The sequence below is a fragment of the Conger conger genome, chromosome 6 (genome assembly GCF_963514075.1).
Source record: "Conger conger chromosome 6, fConCon1.1, whole genome shotgun sequence".
NCBI lineage: Eukaryota > Metazoa > Chordata > Actinopteri > Anguilliformes > Congridae > Conger > Conger conger.
Window position 1 is genome coordinate 23,362,503 of NC_083765.1, and position 19,819 is coordinate 23,382,321.

General features: G+C 46.9%; 1 protein-coding gene across 5 annotated transcripts; it reads left to right on the forward strand.

Annotated features, from left to right (window-relative positions):
* The first annotated feature begins 615 nt into the window (after window positions 1–615).
* On the forward strand, window positions 616–11,518 carry jade1 (jade family PHD finger 1). 5 transcript variants are annotated; one of them, XM_061245034.1, is made up of 12 exons: window positions 616–741; window positions 2,140–2,231; window positions 2,608–2,775; window positions 4,026–4,111; window positions 4,741–4,898; window positions 5,679–5,869; window positions 6,302–6,513; window positions 7,083–7,250; window positions 7,536–7,652; window positions 8,543–9,085; window positions 9,292–9,409; window positions 10,126–11,518. In XM_061245034.1, exons 3-12 carry the CDS (start codon window positions 2,727–2,729, stop codon window positions 11,106–11,108), a joined length of 2,625 nt encoding a protein of 874 aa, XP_061101018.1. In that variant the 5' UTR covers window positions 616–741; window positions 2,140–2,231; window positions 2,608–2,726; the 3' UTR covers window positions 11,109–11,518. The 5 variants fall into 5 exon arrangements, with proteins under 5 accessions (XP_061101018.1, XP_061101020.1, XP_061101022.1 ...); XM_061245036.1 differs by having other exon boundaries at window positions 2,613–2,775; XM_061245038.1 differs by having other exon boundaries at window positions 2,679–2,775.
* Window positions 11,519–19,819: the final 8,301 nt, after the last annotated feature.

A 19,819-nucleotide genomic window follows, 5' to 3' on the forward strand; every position in this document is an offset into this window, starting at 1 on the left:
TGAATACATTTTCTTTTGTTAGAAAGCAGCTGGCTGTCTACAACTTTGTAGACAGTCAAGGATAGTGGGCAGAGCGAGATGTCTGGTATGCCTGTACAGCTGGTTTCTCCAAAACTCTTAATGATTCATGCCAGAAGTGTATCTATATGTAAGTGGCTTATAATCAATATATCACATGTACGCTGCTTGTTATCAAATCAAATGAACCTAGAACACCCTCCCTTTACCAGGAAATAGTGATCTAAAATCGTGTGATGCTGCTTCAGATAAGTATTGATATATCCGCAATGACTCAAATGACATGGAAATATGTAAATACCCTCATAATAACAATACCCTTATAATACAAAATTACACCATTGTTGTCTGCTTCTACACACGTCCACTTCTGCCTGCTCTCAAGCAGTCTGCAGTAGCATATTCACAAAACGAAGAAAAAAAAGTAAGTAACCAATAAAAAATGAAACCACACCGGAAATAAACACGACAACGCCGTGTGCTGACCATTAAACTGTATAATAATATTACAGTTCTGGCGCTGACGGTGTAACCTACTGTACAAAACTGAACGCCCGCCAACCGAAGTTCAAACGAAAGTGCTTCCTCCAGTGGCTACGTCACGCCCGCACTGTTTGCGTTCGGGAGGAGCGCCCCAATCTGCCGTTGCATGAACTCAGACTCGCTGCTAGCACCATATCTTAGCTACGTACAAACACCGGCGCCACGGCCAGACTTTGCTGTGTAGGTACTGCCGCATTTCTCTTTTCTGTGTTTGATGGGAAGCCACTTTCTTTTCAAATAAAGCGTTGTTTTCATTCTCCATCGGCTAGTGCCGATCATAGAGTGGTCTTAGCTAGCTTAGAAAATAGGGTTTTAGTTAATACCAAGGTCGCTGTCTGGTGGAAATTTAGTAACTACGTCATTAAAATGGCGCCAAAAGATTAAGTTCGGGGGTCTTACACTTGCTGTTTGAACATTTAAATTTGAATTATATATATATTTCATGAAATGTTGTATATTGGACGTAGATGCACCGACTTGGTATCGTTAAACAAGCTTAATGTATATTCAAATACATTTCAAAATATTATTTTCTTTGCAGATGATGGTGGCTGCCTACAGTAGTTTGCAAACGTCATTTAGCAGAAGTTAGCTAGCTCAGTAGCTAACTTTATCAGCAGTCTGCAGATATTTTTTGAAACTGTCGGAACAAGTTATTGCTTTTGTTGTAACGCTATGCAAATAAGAAGCGTCATTATTCTGTTTGACAGGGTAAACAACTATTTTGAAAATGGAGGTGCCATTTAGCAGCATATGTTTAAGAAAATACTTTTCATAGCTAGCTAGAATAACTTGGCGCCGTTGCACTTGTCAGCACATTGTTATCCATCTCCTGTCGGCTTGAGAGTGTCTCGAATTCATTAGCCTCTGGCTATGTTGCTAGCTTCTAGTAAACATGAGGATGGTAAACACATGCAGCCTCCGCAATCGCGTGTGTGTGTTGCGTGGCTTACTTGGTGGAGCTTATTGGCCTAGCGGTGTGCCGGATGACAGTTAGGGCAGTTTTACATTACAAAATAATTACGACAGTGTAAAAGTTTCAAGAGGGAGTGTCGGCTCGTGGGAGTCTTTTAGGAGCACTGTTATGTTAGCTGTTGTTAGAGCGAAATAAGGTTAGCACCTTATAGTTAGCTAACATACAAACACGTTTTTGTTTTGTTTAAATGTGTAGGACCAATAAAGAGCAGTAAATGTGTAGTGAAGTTTTGGCTATGTAATATGTTCTTAAGCACACATGGCAGTTTCTACAATGTAGCAAGTACAATGCAGAATTTGGCTGTGCATCACCAAAGTATTCGAAACAAGAATTACGCATGGAACTAGGCACTGCGTGTAGTCTGTGACACTGTCACTAGCAATAACAAGTAAATGACTTAAGTTTCAGTATTCAAACCATTCAGAAAAGTGTGTAATGTATCCCCACTGTCTCAAAGTTCCAACACTAAAATCTATATACCACACATTCTCACGCACTTTGTTGCTAGTTTGCTAACATACAATATAGCTAGGTATAGTAGATGCACCGCTTGTTTTGTTTTCATAGCATCGGTGTAAGATTCGATTGATTCTCTATCCCAGGAAAAGCTGTGATTGGACCAACGTCAGACATGCGGATATCGATGAGTCTTGTTTCTAAACGCTGATCTGTATGCGTCACCAGCCTTTCCTATGTGAGTATGAACTGACCTTCTGTCAACTACAAAACGTCCTGTTGGGAAAATCAATGTGAACCTTAATAACCCGTATAACCATCTTTATTCAATACTTAAGGTTACATTTCTGTGATCATTACTTATGTTGAGATGCATGTGGTATTATATACAATTGATACATTGTAAATATTAATATTTGAGCTAGTTCATGAAGCAGTTCTGCAACTGACATTGATTGTGTTAGCAAGGAAGGGTATTGAGTAAAATGTGTAATCAGTACTTTACTGGCATTCAGAAGACATTCTTATCCAGAGTGACTCACAATGCTAACAAAAGTGCAAAGATCAGTGACTTCTGCAATCTCTCTGTCATTTCTTTCTTGGTCTCTTGAAAGTGAAGTGAATAGGGTCGGACCAGTGTGGCAGTTGGTGTGGATGTCTTCTGATTGGTCGGTTCTCCCGATAGCAAACCGAAAGCTCCACGTCTGCACGCCCCCACTCCGCAGGTAGCATCATGAAGCGGAGTCACCCCCCCAGCAGCAGCGAAGACTCCGACGATGGAAGTAAGCGAAACGCTCGTCCGTTTGACCGCAGTCTGGTCTTGACTCTCTGAGGACTCTTATGCAGAGCTGCACACAGCCCCTCTGTACGGAGTCTCTAGGCTGTACCACACAGCCCCTCTGTAGGGAGTCTCTAGGCTGTACCACACAGCCCCTCCGTACGGCGTCTCTAGGCTGTACCACACAGCCCCTCCGTAGGGAGTCTCTAGGCTGTATCACACAGCCCCTCCGTACGGAGTCTCTAGGCTGTACCACATAGCCCCTCCGTATGGCGTCTCTAGGCTGTACCACACAGCCCCTCCGTACGTAGGCTGCCAAAGGCCTGTCGTTTCCTCCCGCAGCTCTGCATTACAGTCCTCAGAAAGTCAAGGCCAACAAACGTGTGGTACAGCCCAGAGACTGCATACGGAGGGGTTGTGTGGTACAGCCCAGAGACTGCATACGGAGGGGTTGTGTGGTACAGCCCAGAGACTGCATACGGAGGGGTTGTGTGGTACAGCCCAGAGACTGCATACGGAGGGGTTGTGTGGTACAGCCCAGAGACTCCGTACAGTGACTGCCCTCATAGTTCCTATCGTTAAAGCCCATTCCGGACAGCAGAGGGCTACAGACACAACAAACCAGAATCTCTGGAAGCCTCTGTACACCCTTTCAATGCTGAGGCTGTCAGATCAAGCATTAGGCTTTAGTCAAGTCCTCCTTTCATCGCAAGATATATTTTCTGAGCAGACACCTGCACCCAGAACAATAAACACAGAATACGATGTGTTAACAGGTATCATGTCTGTACCCACCTGGGAATCTAACATGTCATGAGCACATACATCCAGGGCCTCTAACCTCTTCTCACAATATAACAACTAGATAACTATAGATAACACTAAAATACTATAGGGCAGAGATTAGCGTCTCATGGTCCTCGAGGGCCGAGACCTGCTGGTTATTCACCCTCCCTTTGCCTGGGAATCAAGTGTGAAGTCCGGAAAGCCAGGAGCACTAATTACCCGGGAGAAAAGTAAACCAGGGCTGGATTTGGATTTGAGGTCCAGAGTTGATGAGCCCTGCTATAAGGACACACACACCCTGTGTGATAGTGAAATGTAATCTTACAGTAACACAGTGTCTGTATCAGCAGTTCTCTAAACTGCAGGAGTTTATGATCCCTGCTGTAAGGACACACTGTAGGAGTTGATGTACGGAAGGGGAGGGCTCACGTCTCTATGCACTGTGCATGATTGGCTGTTGCTCCTCAGGTAACGCTACCGCCTGGTCGCTGCACTCAAAGTCGCCTTTTAGAGGAAACTCCTGGGCCAGGTCAGAGGGCAGGAAACCTTCAGAGGTGAGTCAGTCTGACATCCTGCGCCTAGTCCAATCCAGAGCTTCCAAAAGTTGGAATAGTTTTTTTTTTGTTTTGTTTTTTTAACCAATTGCACACCTCGATGGGGTGGCTTTGAATGTCAGGGTGGAGGGATTAGAGAGTGCAAGTGAATTCTACCATCCTGTAGGTTTTTACTCCAACCCTAACACAGCGCAGCTCATTCAACAGCTAGAGACGTCTATTCAGCGGCTAAATAATAGAATCAGGTGTGTGAAATTAGGGTTGATTAGGGTTGGTTATAGATCTCCAGGAACAGGGTTTGGCAGCTCTGCTATTGAGACGAGCGTGAGCGTAGTACCAGCGTGTGTGTGTGTGTGTGTGTGTGTAGAGACCCCCGTGTGTGTGTGTGTGTGTGTGTGTGTGTAGAGACCCCCGTGTGTGTGTGTGTGTGTGTGTGTGTAGAGACCCCCGTGTGTGTGTGTGTGTGTGTGTGTAGAGACCCCCTCGTGTGTGTGTGTGTGTGTGTGTGTGTAGAGACCCCCGTGTGTGTGTGTGTGTGTGTGTGTGTGTGTGTGTGTGTGTGTGTGTGTGTGTGTGTGTGTGTGTGTGTGTGTGTGTGTGCCGGACCTAACAGCGTCCTGTGGCTGCAGGTGTTCCGCACTGACCTGATCACAGCGATGAAGCTGCACGACTCTGCTCAGCTGAGCAGGGAGCAGTACTACGTGCTGGCCGATCCCTGGAGGCAGGAGTGGGAGAAGGGGGTGCAGGTGCCCGTCAGCCCCCAGTCCATCCCCCAGCCCAGCGTCCGGTACGCTTTTATACTGCTGATCATTTAAGATTGTACGACAACAGAAAGCACTGATGACCACTCGCTCGCAGCACACAGAAGCACACGCACATTTACATTTATTTTTTGTGACTGATATACTGATTTGCTGATGAACTGGTGAATTTTTTTGGGGTGATGTGTGTTCTTATGTGTGCGTTTGTGTGTTATTGTGTATATGTGTGTGTGTGTGCGTGTGTATGTCTGTTTGTGTGTTTATGTGTGTCTGTGCATGTGGGTGTGTATATGTCTTTGTGTGTGTATGTCTGTGTGTGTTTATGTCTGTGCGTGTGTGTGTGTGTGTGTGTGTATATGTGTGTGCGTGCGTGTGTGTGTGTGTGTATATATATGTCTGTGCATGTGTGTGTATATATGTCTGTGCATGTGCGTGCTTGTGTGCGTGCGTGCGTGCGTGTATGTCTGTGGGTGTGTGTGTGCGTGCGTGCATGTATGTCTGTGTGTGTGTGTGTGTGCGTGCGTGCGTGTGTGTGTGTTTGTGTGTGTGTGTGTGTATGTCTGTGTGTGCGTGTGTGTGTGCGTGCGTGTGTGTGTGTATGTCTGTGTGTGTGCGCGTGTGTGTGTGTGCGCGTGCGTGTGTGTGTTTGTCTGTGTGTGTGCGTGCGTGCGTGTGTGTGTGCGTGTGTGTGTGCGTGCGTGCGTGCGTGCGTGTGTGTGTGTGCGTGTGTGTGTGCGTGCGTGCGTGCGTGTGTGCGTGCGTGCGTGTGTGTGTGCGTGCGTGCGCGTGCGTCTCCGTCTCCTCAGGACCCTGGCGGAGAGGGGGAAGGCCGTCTCCTTCACCAGGCCCAAGAAGCTGATCCGCATGCCGGACAGCGAGCCCCCGGTTCTGGGCTACGTGGACATCTGCACGCTGGCCGACAGCACCTGCCGCTACGACCTCAACGAGACTGACACCGCCTGGCTGGAGATCGCCAACCAGGAGCTCCACGCCATGGGTGAGCATGCGGCTGACCTTTCACCCCTCCACACGGCCCGCTGGCCTTTAGAGTTAAAATCAGAAACCAGCACAGACCCAAGACGCCAGCTGGGGGAGTTAACCGAGTAGCCAGCTGCTTTAATTGATCAATTAAGTAACTGCACACCAGACCTGGGTTCAAATAGTATGTGTTTTGGATTCAAATACTCTTGTGTACTCTATTGATCTTGCCTTGTGGCTTTGAGCCTGCAAGATGGATAGAATTTACACTTTTGGGATCATTTCATTTGTTCCAGTACGATAGGTAAGCAAGATGCAGGCAAGTATTTGAATCAAAAACAAATACTATTTGAACCCAGGTCTGCTCCATATGAGGGTGCTGAGACCCTGTGGCTGTGCTGGGCTGTTCGCTGTGTAAACGGCCTGTTTCTGTCTCTGCTGGGCTCCACAGGGATGAAGACGCTGGATGAGATCACCATGGAAAGGGTTCTGGAGGAGTTTGAGCGCCGTTGCTACGACAACCTGAGCCACGCCATGGAGACGGAGGAGGGGCTGGGGATCGAGTACGACGAGGACGTGGTGTGTGACGTCTGCCAGTCCCCCCACGGCGAGGACGGAAACGAGATGGTTTTCTGCGACAAGTGCAACATCTGCGTCCATCAGGTAACCCCGCTCACACCTCCTCTATCCCGACTGGGTGGTTATTTTATATCTTTCCCACACCTCTGCCCTTGCTGTTTAGTCATTTTGGTTTATTGCTTTGTGAGTGTTATGGTGTATTTTAGGTGTATTACAGTGTACTGAAGATGCGGAGCTAAATGTTGTGGTCAAGGTGTGAGATTAACACCAGCCACTAGTCAAATCCTGGTCAATTTGACTAGTGGCTGGTGTCTGTGGCTGGTAAGCTTGTCTACTCTACCAGCCACTTGGGCAGGTAACCGCCCATCACTCTGAGGTCCTGAGATATTTGAAATATCTACTTGTCCAGTAAAACAGTGAAATTGGCTGTATTTTGGGAGGCACTAGCCACTGCGGCCGGTGGACAAAAATGTTAATTTTCTGCCCTGGTTATGGTGTATTTTTATAAACAGAAGTTGCAGTAATGAGTGTTATGGTATATTTTCAGGAGTGTTACGGGATACTGAAGTTGCAGTAATGAGTGTTATGGTATATTTTCAGGCTTGTTACGGGATACTGAAGTTGCCGTAATGAGTGTTATGGTATATTTTCAGGCGTGTTATGGGATACTGAACGTCCCAGAGGGCAGCTGGCTGTGCCGGATCTGTGCCCTGGGCGTCCTGCCCAAGTGCCTGCTCTGCCCCAAGAAGGGCGGGGCCATGAAGCCCACTCGCAGCGCCACCAAGTGGGTGCATGTGAGCTGTGCCCTGTGGATCCCAGAGGTACGCACACACACACACACACACACACACACATATCATTAGCTCACATTATAAACTTATCCATCATTAGCTAACATGCTAAACTTATCCATCATCAGCTAACATGCTAAACTTATCCATCATTAGCTAACATGCTAAACTTATCCATCATTAGTTAACATGCTAACTTATTCATCAGTAGCTAACATGCTAATCTCATTCATCACTAATATGCTAGCCATATTCATCGTTAGCTAACATGCTAACCTCATTCATCATTAGCTGACATGCTAAACTGATCCTCAGGTGAGCATCGGAAGCCCAGAGAAGATGGAGCCCATCATGAACGTGTCGCGCGTGCCCAGCAATCGCTGGGCCCTGCAGTGCTGCCTGTGTAAGGAGAAGAGTGGGGCATGCATTCAGGTAGTGTACATTATTACATCACAGTATTTTACACTTACATTACCATTTACCATTACATTACAGTGCATTACACTTACATTACCATTACATTACAGTATTTTACACTTGCTTTACCTTTTACCATTACATTACAGTGCATTACACTGGAGCCTGAATCTCGTTACAGTACAGAACAACATTACAATTACATTACATTACTGTGGAGCCTGCAGTCGGGTACAGTACTTTATGTTTGAACCCCTTCCATTTCTCACAAGGACCGTCCGAGTGTGGCTTCAGAATAAAATATATACAATGTACAGGACATTGTGCGGCAAAATCACAGCGCAATGTAGTGGATTACACGATGGTTAATAAAAACACGGATGCTACAGTGATGAGACAACTATGAGACAAGCTACCTTGTCTAACAAACAACCCTGTGTAAATACAGGTTGAAAAGCACATCTAAACCTGGCTCATCTGTGCGTCTAATAAATGGGGATTAGAAAGACGGAACTCAGTGGAATGCTTCAGAAGTTTTACTTTATTATTATTTTGGGCTGTGACCTTTGTGTGCTGGCCCATATCAAAGAACACATCAAAGACCATTAGTAGTGCTGTACGTTTTTTGCCTTTTTTTGTGGATTTTTAACGGATTTCACACCCAATATTTGGTTTCTTGCCCCTGTTTTTATCATTAGTGACTTCTCCCATCTCTCTTATCTATCTTTTACTCTAATTTGTCATATGTGGTGTCTGTACGCCCAGGTCTTTGTGAGTCTATCCCCTAATGGCCTCTTCCAGCAGTACCACGGTTAGACCCGTAGATGGCGCTGTAGTTGTGGAAAACGGTCTCAGAGCCCCAGTCTCTGTCAGTTTCCCAGACTCTGCTTCCTCCCCCGCTCCAGTGCTCGGCCAAAAACTGCCACACGGCCTTCCACGTCACCTGCGCTCTCGACCACCACCTGGAGATGAACACCATCCTGACCGAGACGGACGAGGTCAAGTTCAAGTCCTTCTGCCCCAAACACTCGTCCCGGGAGGACGGGGTGATGAAGGAGGAGGACGAGGATGAGGAGGGGAGGGCAAGGGCCGTGGGCCCCCAGGATGGCTCGCCGCGGCGTTCTCTAGCCCCGTCCCTGACGCCCGCAGTACCGGCCGCCGCCCAGCAGGAGGCGCCAGAGCTGAGCCAGCGCAAGCTGAAGCTGCAGCAGCTCAACGACCAGTTCTTCACCCTGGTGCCCGTGGCCGAGGTGGCCCGCCAGCTGCAGCTTCCTGTTGACACGGTGGACTTCCTGTTCCAGTACTGGAAGCTGAAGAGGCGGGCCAACTTCAACCGGCCCCTGCTCACCCCGCGACGGGACGAGGAGGACGACCTGGCCAAGCGCGAACAGGACGTCCTGCTGCGGAGGCTGAAGCTTTTTACACACCTCCGACAGGACCTGGAGAGGGTAAGATACCCAGCCCCCATACCTGCCCCTGCAGGCTAAGATACCCCAAACCCAGCCCCCATACCTGCCCCTGCTGGCTAAGATACCCCAAACCCAGCCCCCATACCTGCCCCTGCTGGCTAAGATACCCCAAACCCAGCCCCCATACCTGGCCCCGCAAGATTTTTACTCACCTTTGATGCTGTCGGCCATTTTGTTCTCACCAGGTGCGGAACCTGACCTACATGGTGACTCGGAGGGAGAAGATGAAGCGGTCCATGTGCCGGGTGCATGAGCAGATCTTCCACCACCACGTCCGGCTGCTGGAGGAGGAACGCCAATCCGGTGAGTCCCAGCGCCAAACCTGCCTCCAGAGCCCTGTAGGGGCCGGTGTCTGCTCATTGGAAAATGAGTCACACATGTGGGCAGCCTATAGCCTAGTGTCTACGGTGCTTGACTGGGACCCGGAAGGTTAGTGGATCAAGTGTCGCCACAATAAGATCAGTGCAGCTGTTGGGCCCTTGAGCAAGGCCCTTAACCCCACATTGCTCCAGGGGGGATAGGCCCCTGGGGAGTGTAAGTTCCTTTGGATGAAAGCGTCAGCTAAATAATTGTGATGAGATATGAGTGGTTATATATAATCTGCAGGTTGTGATCATACACTCACCAAGTTCAGTAAGGTGCTGGGCTGAAAAGCCCATAAATGAAAAGAAGGAAGCCTGCACACTGATAGGCTCCTTACACTTTAAGACAGACCCTTTTATCACAGTGGCTCTTCCATCAGGTCTACCCCTGACTATATACACTCACAGAGCTCTTTATTAGGAACGTTTTTATTTAATTGCACATACTTATTCATGCAATTATCTAATCAGCAAATTGTGTGGCAGCAGTGCAGTGCATAGAATCATGTAGATACAGGTCAGGAGCTTCAGTTAATGTTCACATCAACTATCAGAAAAGATTTTGGTAAAGGCTGTCACAGGTCCCTGGCAGCCATTATCTGGAGACTGGAGATGCAGAGATTGATTATCCTGTCCCCTCCTGTCTGCCTGCTGTAGGAGTCTCCTCATCGGCCTGTTTGGAGGACGCGCTGTTCTTCAGCTGGGTCTCCTCCCTCGTCTCCAAGCCCAAATGTCCGCAGGCGGAGCGGGCTTCTCACCGGGGGGAGTGGAGGAGGAGGGGGGGAGACCAGGGCGAGCCACAAAAACCCCCCCACATCACCGCTAACATTGCTAACGCTAACCTTGCTAACGCTAACACGGCAAACGCTAACGGCGCTAATGCTAACATCAGTAACGCTAACATCGCTAACGCCAGAACTCCCGCCAGCTGCAAACCGGAGGGCAGGAGGACGATTCTGAACGCTCCCAAACCCGCCAATCACAGGGAGGCAGGACCAAGGACGGTGGGGGCGGGGCCAGTTTTAACAAAGGCAGGGACAGAGTGCCTGAGGAGGAGGGGGGGCGGTGCCCGGGGCGGGGAGGAGAGGCGGAACGGTCTCAGGGAGAGGGCCCCGCCCAAGGCCAAGACCAGGACGCCGAATTCAGCCGAAGCGCCAGCGAATAAGCAGGGGGAGAATGGGGGTGTGGCTGAGGTGGGGGGGCAGGAGAGGGGGACACAGGGGGCCCAGCTGTGCCCTGGAGCGGGGGGCCCATACCCCCGCGTCTCCCTGGAAAGGCTGCCCAGGTGGAACGGGGCTCTGCTGAGGGCCCAAATGGGGTTCAGCCCAGACGTCAGTGCACCTCCCCTGCCGCAGCCCGTCACCCCCCCACCCGGACCCCCACCGTCCCGTACGGCCACCGGGAACGGCAAAAACTGGGGCAGCTTCCGCATCCCGAAGAAGAGCGACAGGCTGCTTCGAGCGCATCCGCCGGGCCCCAACGACTCTCTGCCCCCCGCCCAGGGACACGCCCCCCAGCCGGGCCGCTCGGAGAGAGACGCCAAGGGGAAGAAATGCCACGCCCAGCCGCCACGAGGCCCCGCCCCCATCACGCGCCGCTACGGCGGCGACTTCCTGCGTCCTGGAATTTTGGCGTCCTGAGAGCACTCGAATCCCCCACTGCCAATGACCCACAGTGCAGAAACAGGCCTGTCTTAACGGTGTTTTAGTCCTGTAATGAGACTTCAAATCTTGTTACTTTTTTTTTTCTTTACTATCAAGTTGAAAATATTAGATCGTTTTAGGTTACTTTTTCGCTTGACAAGTGAACTTTTCTTACGCCATTGGCAAATCTTGAGGGAGTAAAACTATCTCAACCCCATTGGTAATCTTTTTGTCTTATCAATTAAAAAAGTAATATAAATAAGATTTTTTGTCTTAAATGTAAGACTAAAATACAGTTAAGATTATTTATTTTTTGTTTTTGCAGCGCAGTCCTTTTTTCACTGTTAATTTTATTAGATTTTATTTGAACACTTCAAAGATTCCACCACAAGCTGATATTTATTTGTTTCCGGTTGTTTTCGGGAGGGGGTGGGGGGGGGGGTTTATATTGTTGTAGTCATTGTTTTCAGGTGCGCACAGTTTGTCAAGCGAGGAGAGGATCGCAGGTTTTTCTATCTGACTTTATATGCAATGAAGTTCCTCATCCGAAACAGTCTTCATTTCCTTAGGCCGAGTATGGCGCTGAATGCAGGAGACGGGTTTGGGATCCTGTTTCAGCAGAGGAGGTGTGGAGTGAGAGAGCAGTACCGTAGTATAACTACATCATCCAAAGATGTGCACTAAGCAAACTGCGCTGCCACTTCAGACAGAGTCAGGAAGAGCATGTTCATCAGAAGATCCTGTTCAAATGTGCGCAAAAAAGCAAATAAAAATATTTTCCTGAAAAAAAAAAAACACTCGCAGACTTGAATATGCTTCTTGAGTATGTCTCTCACCTTTACATCCAAGTGGATTTTCGTCAGGTCACAACAAATATGAAAAGAACAAATAGCACAAGCATAAGTGCCAATACCCCCACCAGCTCACACAAAAACCTTCTCGCAATGTTGCTGCCACATAGTATCAATGTTAAAACCTTGACAAAACATTCCAGTAACGTGCAAACATGTTGTGTTAGCTAGACCATGGCTGCACACAGTACACCACTAGTAAAAGCAGGCTGTTGATTGGGTGTTGAGATGCCGCAGAAGTGTCATCTTCACATGGCGCACTGTGGCCTGATATCCGTGGTGGCTGTCTCACATGATCTGGGGCGTAGCAGGGTCTGTGTGTCTGTATGTGTGTGTGTATGTGCCTGTGTGTGTGTGCCTGTGTGTGTGTGTGCCTGTGTGTGTGTGCCTGTGTGTGTGTGCGTGTGTGTATGTGCCTGTGTGTGTGTGCGTGTGTGTGTGTGCGTGTGTGTGCCTGTGTGTGTGTGCCTGTGTGTGTGCGTGTGTGTGTGTGTGCCTGTGTGTGCTAGAGAGGGTCCGCCCCAGTGTCTGTCCTCCTTCAGATAAACACATTTCCTGCACACTGGTTGTGTGTGTGGGGCTCATTTCTCACTACTCATTTCTGTATTTCTATTGGACTAAAGAGGTGTTTGCACTTAAGACTTGTTGTCATGACACATTTAATTAGGGCATTTTAAAGAAAAAATAAATTGAATGTTCATTTGCCATTTATTCTACATACAATTGTTAATTTCGCTTTCGCTATCGTTGTCTGGGAATAATTCTGACCCACTCTTACAGAATTGTTTCAAGTACTTCACTGATATAATGATGTCCCAACTTTTTTTAAAAATCTAACTTTAAAAGTAATCTGTTTTAATGTCTGTTCAAATGCGTTTTGATAGCATGGGAAAGTGAATGAAATTGCATATTTATCCACTATGGTAGTATTTGCCAATCTATTTGTAGTATATCAATTCGCCACCAGATGGCAGCAGATCGCTAAAGATGAACTAAATTTGACCTAAAATGTTATCAGAGCTGCATTTCCAGATGATTGAAGTTTTTTGTTTTTGCTGCTTTTTCTGGGTTACAGAGTTCAGGGACTTGAGACGTTTAGATGTGTGCTGACTCGAATTTACAACAACAAACAGTGGGATGGTTTTGGGATGAATCCCAGCAGAGCTACTTTGTAATAGGGGGTGAAATGTACACTGGGATGGGAGTTAATTACTTGTGGTGATGCGGGCTACAGTAATATGTGCAACACAGCATGGAAAAGGCTCTCCACAAAAGCTTGAAATTTAATACTACATTAATCGAGTGGTTATCCTTTATTGAAATTTTCCACAAAATGGAGGCCACTCTGTAATTGCCCGTGGAGTGCTCGGAGTCGAGCTGTCTGACTGGAATCATATCATTCAGGCACCGGTCCACACAGTAATCTGGGGGTCATTCTTTTGGTAAAGTTTGTGAATTGCAATGTCCTGTATCTCCATACAAATGTGTACTTCTGAACTTGGAAGATGAGAAGAAAACCTCACTCAACATTATCTTACAGAATTCCAAAACACAGAACAGACTCAGACTCTCTGTGTCCCTGTTAATCGCATTTTATTAAGATGTGTAGATAGCTTTGTTTGTGCACCTTGGATTTCAGGAATTACTTGTTCAGCAGAGTAATTACCAGTGGGGCAGTCTGTAGCCCAATCTCTAAGGTGCTTGACTGGGACCTGCAAAGTTGGTGGTTCAAGCCCCGGTGTAGCCACAATAAGATCAGTACAGCTGTTGGACCCTTGAGCAAGGCCCTTAACCCCACATTGCTCCAGGGGGAATTGTCCCCTGCTTATTCGAATCAACTGTAAGTGACTTTGTATAAAAGTGTCAGCTAAAACAACAGTAATGTAATGTACTAGTAAGGAAGCCTCCAGTTGTTTACATAATTGCATGATGGAAGGGAAAGCAGAATCCGGCCCTCTGTGACGCACAGGTTTAATGGTTTTGGTTTCAGTCCTACCATTTCTGACCACAGATTTTACGCTTACAGTAATCTCCCTGCACGCCAAGCTGAAACGGACATTAAAGCAGCACTAGTTAGAAACAGATCTTTTGGGGGAATTCTTGAAGGGCGAGGAGTCGATCTGACTGTTGTTAAATGAGGAGGGGACATCAAATGATGACGCGCACCACTGTGTGAAGAGGATTTTGATTGGAGGGGAACAGATTGAAAACCTTTGATGTGAAAATATTTTTGGGAATATATACTTGAAAACATGTTTGTATGGTTATGAAGAATTGGCTAAACTGAAGTAAACATTTTGATTTCAGCTTGTCCTTAAAGCTTGGGTATTTTGACTCTACAAAAAGGTTTGCAGTTATGAAAGGAACGCCTGTTGGATTCGTACCTCGTGCTTATTCTAGAACCTTCCCCAGGTAAAGCAGAGGGTGAATAAACCACCAATCATTTAACACATCAGCACCTCTCCTGCTGCAGTCTCTGCACATGAAGTTCAACAGTCACTCTCATCCAGACGGACTTCTTTTCAATGTATTTTTTTTACATCGTGTCCATTTTCACAGCTGGATATTTACAGACACAGTCAAGTCAAGTACCTCCATTTGAGATACAACAGCTGTGACCCTTCTGGAATTTAAACCAAATCTTTCTTAAACTCTTAGTTACCACTGGTGCTTTGCCCCTCATTCAAATCTCAGCATATAGGATGTGTTAAAGAAGAGCTTCCGAAATGATCATTTTGCTCATTATCATTTCGAGATCATTTTGGTCTCCAAAGTTCAGAACAGCAATTGTATCTTGCCCTGTGGAATTTGTGTTGCTGGAATTTGCAGACAGGGCCACCATTTTATACATTATTTAGGCTACGTTTGATTCAACATATTGTTAATTTTATTTAAATGCTCGTACATTTAAAGTGTGTTAAATGCTTGCACGTACAAATCATAATTAAACAAACATACGTATAATACTTAAAGCAGAATTTTAGTGGAGTTTTTTGGTCTTAAAGAAACAGAGTTTCTTTGTATACACAGTTTAAGACTCAGTGGCAGTTGTTTAAATAATGAATCACGTTGAAGACATTCATCACTGTCAGTCAGTAAAGCCACAGAAAAATCTGTACTGGTATGAGTGGAAAAAAGGCTGTATTCCGTCCTTATTCATTGGGTTAGTAGTTAGTAGTAATGACATAACCTTCACTTTCCCTATCCACACAGTATAGATTTTATAATTCATTATTTACATGTGTATAAATATAGTCACACCAACTATGCCAACCAGTTGTAGATTCACTGTTTTGTTAGTCATCTTTTCATTGTCATCACTAAGGTAAAAATGAGCATGGTTGATTAAATCTAGCCATGAAACCGTTTGTCCTAAACTGCTTGTTACACATATGTGTTTCACTTTTAATGGCATGGCTCCAGGGGGATTGTCCCCTGCTTGATCTAATCAGCAGCTTGCTGTTCTCCCAGTGTGGGCTCACGTGGCACAACAGTGACCCCCAGAGGCGTAACAGTGAACTCCACAACAGGGAGATAAACGGGACAAAAAGCCAAAGTTATCGGTAATTTACTAATCCGGTTAATCCATGTCTGATCTGGAACACAGCCAGGTATAGAAAGCTTTAATTTGCTTTACTGGTTTAACTGAATGGTTTAATTGAATGTTTCCGCTAAAGATTAATTTCATGCTCATTTGGATAGGCTGTATGCTTCTTGATCATTGTAATGAGTTATTGATGCCTGCTTTAGAAAGTCTCCTAGCCTATTTTGTGTAAGAGAAGGGAAATCTTCCATTAGGCCACGCCGCACAAAAATGAAGGTGGCAATCACATAAATTCACATTAATGGAAGCACAGCTCAGGTAAATGAATATGTTTAACTGCTCATGCCAGGACTGAAAAAAAAAATAATAGTAATAATTTTGTATGACATTTTCAACCGTCATACACTCACTGAGCACATTATACAGGCATGCATACATTGTCAAGAGGTTCAGCTGTTTTTCAGACCAAATGTCAGAATGGGGAACAAATGTGATCTAAGTGACTTTGACTGTGGAATGATTGTTGGTACCAGACAAGGTGGTTTGAGTACCTGCTGATCTCCTGGGATTTCCATGCACAACAGTCTCTAGACTTTTCAGTGAATAGTGCAAAAACAAAAAACATCTAGTGAGCAGCAGTTCTGTGGGCAAAAACGTCTTGTTAATGAGAGTGGTCAGTGGACAAGGGCCAGACTGGTCAAAGCTGACAGAAAGGTGACAGTAATGCAAATAGCCACACATTACAAGAGTGGTATGCAGAAGAGCATCTCTGAACACACAACGCCTCTCAATGGATAGGCTACTGCAGCAGAAGACCAATACGTAAAAAAAATAAAAGTCTAATAAATACCTAATAAAGTGCTCACTGAGTGTATATTCCTTTTGATTTCTCAGATGTGGTACGGCAGAGCTGCAGGAAAGACATCATACAGGATCACGTACGCAGATATTGTGCCGTGAACAAAGGGCGTATATGCACCGCACTGACTGTGGATACGACACGTCTCTCTCTCTCTCTCTCTCTCTCTCTCTCTCTCTCTCTCTCTCTCTCTCTCGCGCGCGCGCGCTCTCTCTCTGCCGAGCGAGGCAGCTGCAATAAAAGATTTAAGAAGGCGTCCTCTCTGGCAGCGCGAAGAAATGAGAAAGAAGGGGATGCATTATTAATGGAGGGGGTGCCGGGGGTTCGGCATCCATCTGCTCGGAGCCTGTAGATCATTAGCGCCCTTTCCGCCGCGCTCCCCCTTCACCTGACACGCCGCGCCGTGTCGAGCCCCAGATCAAGGCGCTTCTTTCCCGTCTCGTTTCTGGGGGCTCCGACAGTCTGCGCCGTGAGCGATGCTCACTCCCCGTCTCCGAACCAGACCTCGCGTTTGAAGCCGGCGGCGAGAGAGGCGAGCTGCCTGTTGGTTACCGTAGCTGTGGGGTGTCGGGGCAGTCTGTGCGTAACGGAGGCGAGACTGGGAGAAAGCCGTGGCTCCCCTTTAACCCACACCCCACCTCCCCACCCCCGCACTGAAATGATTTCACTCTCTGAGACAATAGTGCTGATAAAGCTATCTAGACGCGGCTCTGCTGTTTTAAAAACGTCAACTCTGCTGAAATCCGGCCGGCATTAAAACTCAAAAGACACAAACAAATCACCCCTCCTCTTCCCAGCGAGACGGCCAAGCTGCTACTCCATCGTATTTATTAACGGAATGAAATACACCCCAAAAACCTGCCCTAGCTGCCTCTCATCCACACTGTAAGTGTTGGGGCGGCTGGCAAAATGATCTATTAAAACAAACAGATGCGGAGATAACAAAGGAGACCGTTCTGAAGACAACACAATAAATCGCTGAACATCCTCTCTAGAAACCAGCTTTATAATGTGGAAGTAATCTGCAGAATTCCACAAGGACAGTTAATCACACCCAACAGATTTTACATCAAACCACGCACACACACACGCACGCACGCACACACACACTCCTACATACAGCGCAAGTCAGCACACAAACACTTGCACACACATACAAACACAAGCAATCCATATCCCAACCTGGTTTAATAGACCCGTAAACCCCCAGGTGCACCTGTTACTGTGATAAGTTTACCAGCTTAGCCTGTGTCTCGTCAGCACAGGTTGTGTTCTGTGTGTGTGTGTGTGTGTATGTGTGTGTATGTTTGTATGTGAGGCATTCCCAATGATGCTCCAAAAGTCTATTGTTTAGCCAATGTCTCTGACCATGTTAGACGCGGTTAGACGCACAACTCTGGTCCTCATGTTGACAAATGGAAATAACAGACTCCAAAGGCAATCAAAAGCTTAGAATCAAAACTTGATACTCTAAGCCAAGAAGCCAACTGTCAAATTACTTTTGATCCGCTAAGATTGAGGTGTAATTCCTGAACGGATGTGGATGTAAGTACCAAAATTAAAGGTGAAAGTCTGCACTTTAACTTTTCATTTCAAATCCAATGTGCTGGAGTACAGAGCAGAGCAAGTAGAATTTTTTTGGCTGTCCACTGTACCACTGTCCAAATAAGGTATGAAACGTAACTCACAGTACCCCACACACCCCCAGGCCTTACCCCACACACCCCCAGGCCTTACCCCACACACCCCCAGCCCTTACCCCACACACCCCCAGCCCTTACCCCACATACCCCCAGGCCTTACCCCACACACTCCCAGCCCTTACCCCACACACCCCCAGCCCTTACCCCACATACCCCCAGCCCTTACCCCACACACCCCCAGCCCTTACCCCACACACCCCCAGGCCTTAGCCCACATACCTCCAGGCCTTACCCCACATACCTCCAGGCCTTACCCCACATACCTCCAGGCCTTACCCCACACACCCCCAGTCCTTACCCCACACACTCCCAGCCCTTAACCCACACACCCCCAGGCCTTACCCCACATACCTCCAGGCCTTACCCCACATACCTCCAGGCCTTACCCCACACACCCCCAGCCCTTACCCTGGGCCCGTCTGTTTATTCCTGGGAGAGATTTACACACCCGTAACGAATCTCAATCAGGATGTTCTGTTCTTAGCTGCTCCTTGAAAAAAAAAATCAACAAGCATTCAGACTTTTTTTGGGGGTTTTTTTGTCTCAATGTTCCCCAAAATAGAGCCTGTCTAGCCAGTCTGAGGGTTATATACATTGACTGTAATGTGAGGTGAACATATTCAAATTTGAACAACTGTTTTTACAAAGAAGAACTCCCATTCCACTCTTGATTTTGGCAGCTCCTACACTAGAAAGCCATACATACAAGCCAAGATGCTAATCACATCTTTGTGCATTAAGTACAGTAAACACACAAGGCAAGTACAGTTGCTTTACTATCAGGCTGACCTGACTGTAGCACTTGTTGGTAGGACTATAGCTAGCCTAGGGGAATTGGAATTGTTAGCTTCCTTGTTAACAAATGAGCTGGCTTAAACTTGTGTGAGGCTGCTGATATGGCTTCCTGTATTTCTAATACCACAAAAGTAGCTTTGTTCTGCCAAACCACAGACCCCACAATGAAAACCCTATCTGATTTCAAGGGCTGCCACGGTGGCTAACTGAATATGCAGGGGTTTATTCCATGGCTGTTTCAGCTGGTCCTCATCCTTACCTGCCCTGTAGCAGAGTGAGGAGGCAGTTATGAAAGTAAATGTCAATGAGCCTGTCAGTAAATGTGTCTGTGAACCCATCAGTAAATGTACCTGAGAGCCTGTCATTTAATGTGTCTGTGAGCCTGTCAGTAAATGTGTCTGTGAGCCGGTCAGTAAATATGTATATTAACCTGTCAGTACATTTGTCTGTGAGTTTGTCAGTAAATGTGCCTGTGAGCCTGTCAATTAATGTGTCTGCATGCTGGTCAGTAAATATCTCTGTGAGCCTGTCAGTAAATCTGTCTGCGAGCCAGTCAGTAAATGTGTATGTGAGCTGGTCAGTAAATTTATCTGTGTAAATTTGTCTGTAAGTCTTAGACATAGCCTCTGTGTAAGTACACAGTTTCACTTGCTAGAATAACAATCCCAGGGGGTATTTCATGAAGCAGGATTACGGAGTTAGCTGGATAACTGCACTGAGTAAAACCTGGAACAGCTCTTTTTACTTCCAGTTTTACTCCAGGGTTCCGTGTACCCAGTGCCGTTATCCAACTAACAGAGTCATCCTGCTTTGGGGAACAGGGCCCAGCTCACTCAGTCATCCTCAGTAAAAGAGTGCCGTAATGACCCTGCTGTAGCTGTATCGCGAGGCTGTTTTTAGCTGCCGCTGACGCTAGCCCCTTTAACGGCGGATCAGGTAAAGCTTTCCCCGCTCGC

What these genes read in the sequence shown, in the direction of transcription:
- jade1 (XM_061245034.1), top strand. Translation starts at nt 2,727, where the DNA reads ATGAAGCGGAGTCACCCCCCCAGCAGCAGCGAAGACTCCGACGATGGA. An exon ending in AGGGCAGGAAACCTTCAGAG is followed by an intron (nt 4,112 to 4,740) that starts GTGAGTCAGTCT and finishes CTGTGGCTGCAG; the next exon opens with GTGTTCCGCACTGACCTGAT. An exon ending in GGAGGAGGAACGCCAATCCG is followed by an intron (nt 9,410 to 10,125) that starts GTGAGTCCCAGC and finishes TGCCTGCTGTAG; the next exon opens with GAGTCTCCTCATCGGCCTGT.